At 35.1% G+C, this 6,481-nt stretch overlaps 1 protein-coding gene across 1 annotated transcript; it reads right to left on the bottom strand.

Moving 5' to 3' along the window:
* Window positions 1–2,849: 2,849 nt before the first annotated feature.
* Window positions 2,850–5,765, bottom strand: LOC125850459 (putative late blight resistance protein homolog R1B-16). The gene is made up of 2 exons (XM_049530308.1): window positions 5,586–5,765; window positions 2,850–5,477 (listed from the first exon to the last, which is right to left on the bottom strand). Exons 1-2 carry the CDS (start codon window positions 5,760–5,762, stop codon window positions 3,057–3,059), a joined length of 2,598 nt encoding a protein of 865 aa, XP_049386265.1. The 5' UTR covers window positions 5,763–5,765; the 3' UTR covers window positions 2,850–3,056.
* Window positions 5,766–6,481: the final 716 nt, after the last annotated feature.

Raw genomic sequence — 6,481 nt, 5'->3', positions numbered from 1 at the left:
AGGAAAGATTTTGTTTCTTTCGAGAATGTCTTGGTCTTATTATGCCTATTAATTTGTTTTACAAGATACCCTTGGAAGGGTGCTACAGCTACACAAGGACTCTAGCACGGATGTTGGAAAGCTTCGTCTTGAGGAACGTGCTCAACACTCTGAAGTATTTTCTTGGTGATCGTTAAGGCAGTATATTTATTTTTGCCTATCCTGATTGTTGTTTTGTTTTCCTTTTTAATTATGTCAAAGGGGGAGAAAATCTATACACAGCATACAGAAAAGGGGAGCACACAGAAAGTGGGAGCATACAAGTGTCCATTAGTCCAAGATACATTGAACAGGGAAGTCAAATTAAACTCACATTAGTTATAGTTGTCATTATCAAAAAGGGGGAGATTGTTAACTTGTTATTTTCTGAATAATGATAACTCACAGGAATCAACAAGGAATAAATTGAGCAGCCTGGAAATCATGAAGACATTATGGAAAACAACACAAAAAGAAGCTCAAGACAACCAGAATCCTAGTTAGGATTCGTGAAGCAACGCATGGAAGGCAAGAGATCTCAAGTCAAGCAGTACAAACAGTTGAAGAAGGAAAGAGGATATTCTGTAAATCAATCAGCCAAGATTCATGAAAGGAAATCTCAAGTCAAGAAGTAAAAACAGTTGAAGAAGGAAATAGGATATTGGTAAATCAATCAGCCAAGATTCATGGAAGGGATTGAAGATCAGCCAAGATTCATGGAAGGGATTGAAAATCAGCCAAGATTCATGGAAGGGATTGAAGATCAGCCAAGATTCAAGATTGAAGATCAGTCAAAATTCAAGGAGATCATCTAAACAAAGGAAGGAATTGATTTAATCATGCATATATCTGATATGGACATGATTCAGCAAATCAATTAAATAAATCAAGGAATCATCTTAAGGATCTTTGATTTACAACTCCCTTGGGTTTCTGAAATAGAGCAACAACCATCCACATCTATATAAACCTTTCTTAGTCTTAGTTGTGAAGTACGTAACTTCACTTGAGCTTACATTACAATCTTCTTTGATCTTTCATAAAGCTTTGTAATCACGTGAGTGAAAACAATTGAAAAGAAAAGAGAAAGAAAGATTCTGAGTGTAGGTTTACAAGTAGAGGAAGTGTCAAGGTAGAACATCTGATTTGCATATCAGACAGGATCAAATCACAGGAAACCTGTATATCCGAAGTTCACTTCAAAGCTCTAAAGGAAACCCTTGAAACCCAAGGGGACTGGACGTAGGCACCACATCGGTGTTCCGAACCAGTATAAAAACTCTCCGTGTTATTTACTTACTGCAAATCACTATTACTATTTATCTATTCTACTAACGTGCAGGTGAGTCGACTGACCATTAGTCCATTACAGAAAGTCGACTAAAATTCACCCCCTCTTGACTTTGACATGCATTTTGGATTTGGACATGAAGTTTAATTTGTGTGTTAGTCCATTAAAACCATATGAAAGAATTCTATGTTTGCATTTCATTCCACAGTGACTCAACTTTGTGGAATTACGACATGAAGTTTGTGTGTTTTGGATTCTACCAGTTTTAAGTAACAAAGTTCTCAATTAACAATTTGTACCTATTAAACGGATTTCTTAAGATATATAAATACAATCAAAAGTAGCTTCAAAATGTTCCAACTAAATAAAGATAAATAATTAAATAAATGCCTGTGAAGGTGCCTAACTAGGAATATTTAGAGGCACCATAAAAATTGAACTTTGAACAAACACAAGTTTCTAAATAAAAAGTTCTAAAAAATAAATTTAAAATTGATTTCTTTCACTTCCGTTAGAGGAAAATAGTATATATGAGCCATTTGTGTAATAGTAGAGGAAAATAGTATAAAGTTAAATTTAAAATTTGTTTCAACCCGCCCCACCCTGCTCCGCTCTATATTCACCCCACTCTGCTCTGTATTCGCCCCGTTCCGCTCTGTATTCACCCCGCTCCGCTCTGTATTCGCCCCGTTCTGCTCTGTATCCGCCCCACCCCGTTATCATCCCTATATATGAGCCACTTTGATAACGAGGGGTATATTGACTCTAATGACAAAGCTAAGGTGTATATCAACTCTTTTCTCAAAAATAAACAAGACTTTTGAATCTTGTGATCTTAGACTAAATATATGTAGAATGGATCAAAATGTTGTTTTATCTTGTTATTTTAAACATGTAAGTGAAAACTATGAGTTAAAAGAGTTGTTAAAAAAAGGAAATAATCATTCTTTTTGAAATGAATTACTAGGAGAGATCAGGTAAAAAAATGAAGATATTCAGACCAAGATGAAGGTGGCCTCTATCACGGACATGATGTGGGAGGCTAAGGTGAGTTGGATTTAGACATGAAGTTTAATTTGTGTGTTACTGCATTAAAACCATATGATAGAATTCTATGTTAGCATTTCATTCCACAGTGACTCAACTTTATGGAATTAGGACATGAAGTTTGTGTGTTTTGGATTCTACCTGTTTTAAGTAACGAAGTTCTCAATTAACAATTTGCACCTATTAAACGGATTTCTTAAGATATATAAATACAATCAAAAGTAGCTTCAAAATGGTCCAACTAAATAAAGATAAATAAATGCCTGAGAAGGTGCCTAATTAGGAATATTTAGAGGCACCACCAAAACTTGAACTTTGAACAAACACAAGTTTTTAAAACCATTTTTCGGAATGTCGAATAAAACGCTCAGCCGCTATTGTTACTAGCTCCGACTGATGTAGCTTTTGCTGGATTTGCTGGAGTTGCGGGAGTTGCCGGACTTGCTGGTCCTGCTGTTGCCGTTGCCAGACGTGAGAGAACTGGGAAAATAAAAGAAGAAAGTGTATCATAAGATGTAGAATTTGTATCAAAAAATGTAGAGAGACAACAATGCATATCCCTCTAGTATGCTTACAAATCTCTAGTAAATGTTGTCAACAGTAAAAAATAACTATTTTTTTAGTATCGGATCGAAGTAATATGAAATGGATGGAGTTAAAAAACACCAAGAAGGGCATTTAAATAATGAATGATGGAATTTTAACATACCATAGTAGTAATTTGAACTTGAAGCTCATAATTTCCCAAGCTTTGTTGCTCTTGTTGAATTTTCTCTGCACTTTTCTCTAAAGCATAGCCGCACCATTTTATTTGGATCAATTTTAGTGTCATTATATCTCCAATACTCTGCGGAATCTCCTCCAGTTTTTCCAACTCAAACATCATTAGTTTCTCAAGCATCGGAAAATTATCACTACCAGCTTCCCACTTTTGCAGATCTCTACACCTATGCAGTAATAGACGTTTTAATTTCCGAAACACAACATCTTCATTTAGTCTCCAATCTGTTCCATCGAACGCAGAATACCCTTCGAGCACCTCCAGATTGGGTAAATTAGCCAGTAAATTCATAGCTTCCCATGGTATAAAAGTAAATGATAATGTCAGCTCCTTGAGATTAGGAAGGAAAATATCCCCTGAGAAAATCATGATCTGGTTAACGGTTTGTTGTGCTTCTAGGTGTAATTTCTCCAGTTTCTCAAGAAGGCTGAGAGAATCAAGAATAGCAAGCCCGTCAGAATGCTTAGCTTCATGTAAAATCCTTAATTCTTTTAGATTGGGAGTTCTTCTTATGATTTCCACAGCAAAAGGAGATAAGTGAAGAGTTAGTGTTTGCAAGTTATTGAGAAACAGAGGATGTTCTCCAATACTATTATTTTCTGCCTCAAGAGGATTACATATATATAGTGGTGATCTAATATCCACATGTCTTACCTCTGACATTGTCCAAATATCTATGGGGTGCTTCAACTCCGTCTCTTCAAGACTTCGAAGAAATATGGTCCGTAGATTTCTCAATTTGGCTAATGAAAGACCTTCATCAATTCTTGCAGCAACATATCTCAAATGTACAAGTTGAGGTATTACATAAGAGAAATCGTATTCAATTGAAAATACATCCAACACCTTAAGCAACTTCAACTGTGAAACAATGGATAAATTCCTTTTTGGAAAATATGATGGCCTTGAAATAAAGGTGCGGGTTATACTTGTAATACCACTGCTATGCCTTGTAGGATAAAATTGCTTCTCTCGAAGATCAAACTGAACGATCAGTCGCCGTTTATCATCTATGGCTTCTAAGGAGATGGGAACATTTGTATTCATGACATGCACAACATTTTCAGTATGAGCTTCTCTTAGGCATAGTTGGCGAAGAAGATCGTGAATTTTGCAAGTTCTCATCATTCCATCATCCCCATGTTTACCGGCCAACATTAAACTTCTATCAATTAACTCTTCTAGATACTCCTCTGCCACCACTTCTAACCTTTTATTGTTTCTAGCCTTTACGAATGTCTCAGCAATCCATAGCCTAATCAACCAGGAAACATTAATCTCTATGTCTTCTGGAAAACCTCCAACATAGAGAAAACAAGCCTTCAAATATTGGGGCAAGTAATTGTAGCTCAAAGTAAGAATTGATTGGCACCGTTCAGATACTGTACCAAAGAATGAGTTTAGATTTTCCTCAACTTTCTTCCAATTATCATACGTTGGGTCCATTTTTCCAAGAAGTCCCGCAACGACAATAACCGAGAGAGGTAACCCTTGACATTGTTGTACAATATACTTCCCTATTTCTACAAGTAGAGGAGGACACACTTCTTTTTTGAACAATTTTCCAGTAAATAGATTCCAACTATCATCTAGAGTGAGAAAAGACTTACAATGAGGGGGGAAATCAGGACAACTGACATAATCAGCAACATACTTGAGCCTTGTGGTTAATAGAATTCTGCTTTTATTGTCATCATTAGGAAATATTCTTTGGATTTGGTCCCATGCCTCAGTACTCCAAATATCATCTATGACAATTAGAAATCTCCAACCCTTCAGACCTCTGCGCACAATCTCCATTAGTTCATCATCGCTCATTTCTTGATTGCTTCCAGTAATTGAAGAGGCAACTTCAAGAAGCATTTGTCTCTGATTGTATTCTTCGGAGATAGTGACCCATGCATGTTTATCAAATCGAGAACAAATAGAAGAATCATCATAAATTTTTCTGGCAAGAGTTGTCTTACCTATACCGCCCATACCAAAAATTGGTATGACAGTTAGCTCGTGTGTTTGGGCAGTGAGGCGATCAAGTATGATGTTTAAGTCATCCTCCATCCCAACAATAGTATTTTCCTCAATTTTACTTTTTTCTGGTGAGGAGGGAGCTGCTGCTAGTTCTGCGGATCTGCTTCCATGCTCATTAGACTCGATCTGCACCACCTCTTTCCTGAGAGAATCAACATCTTTTTCCACTTTTACCAATTCTTCCTCAAAGAATTTACAAGTCTCTTCTCTCATCTCTGTGAGATCTGCTAGCAGAATGATGATATATCTTAGGTTTGAATCAACTTTCTCTTCTGCTTTGTATACTACATTTCTGATCCTCTTTTCTACAACCTTGAAATTGAAACTCGATAAATTAGTTATTGTTAAAAAATATATATATATATATATAAGATCAGTAAGATTTTGATAACTATATGTACTAGTGAATTAATTACATACCTTAAGAGTTTCAATATCCTTTGTGGTAGTATTGTCAAGGAAAAGTTGCAGAGAAGAAAGATTTTGATAGAGAGATTGAACATGTTGTTGTGTATAGCTTGGACAAACGAAATATTGATTAGGTTTGAAGAGTTGTTCCAATGTATACATAAGTGAAGAAAGAGCAGCATAAGCCATTTCTCTTAACAATTATTGCAGTTTGCTGGTATTACTAAAAGATAACAGCCTCTGCTTTGTTATTATTAGGCTATATAACTTACAGGAATTTGGACAATTTTCACGGATGCAAAACTGTGGATTGACCAAGTCAAAGTGAGAAAAAAGAAATGAAAAATAAGACATAATAACATGTCAAGTTGTATTAATATAATATACTTCTAATGAAAAATAAAGGATCTCTTGTAGTTTTCCTAAAGAATTTTCAAACATTAGTCGTTCAGATTTCTGATTCATATACATTGGATTCCAACTTGTCAGAGACATTGAACCCTGTTGTAAAATTGAATAATTATACATAAGTGAAGAAAGAGCTGCATAAGCCATTTCTCTTAACAATTATTGCTGTTTGCTGGTATTACTAAAAGATAAGAGCCTTGCAGATTTAATGTCTCTGCTTTGTTATTATTAGGCTAAGTGTTTTGTGCATATAATTTACATGAATTTGGACAATTTTCTATTTAACATCTACATCACAGCCACACAACAACTTGTAGTTCATGTATGCAAAACTGTGGATTGACTAAGTCAAAGTGGGAAAAAAGAAATGAAAGATAATTAAAGACATAATATGTCAAGTTGTATTAATATAATAAACTTCTAATGAAAAATAAAAACATAATAATATGTCAAGTTGTATTAATATAATAAACTTCTAATGAAAAATAAAGAAACTCTTG

This window comes from Solanum stenotomum, unplaced genomic scaffold, assembly GCF_019186545.1.
Source record: "Solanum stenotomum isolate F172 unplaced genomic scaffold, ASM1918654v1 scaffold17224, whole genome shotgun sequence".
NCBI classification, from domain to species: Eukaryota; Viridiplantae; Streptophyta; class Magnoliopsida; order Solanales; family Solanaceae; genus Solanum; species Solanum stenotomum.
The sequence above is the reverse complement of the archived record's forward strand: the minus strand, read 5'-3'. Positions and strand labels throughout refer to the sequence as shown.

Coding starts and splice junctions, on each gene's coding strand:
- LOC125850459 (XM_049530308.1), bottom strand. CDS start 5,762: ATGGCTTATGCTGCTCTTTCTTCACTTATGTATACATTGGAACAACTC. Junction 5,478..5,585: donor AGGATATTGAAACTCTTAAG/GTATGTAATTAA, acceptor TTCAATTTCAAG/GTTGTAGAAAAGAGGATCAG.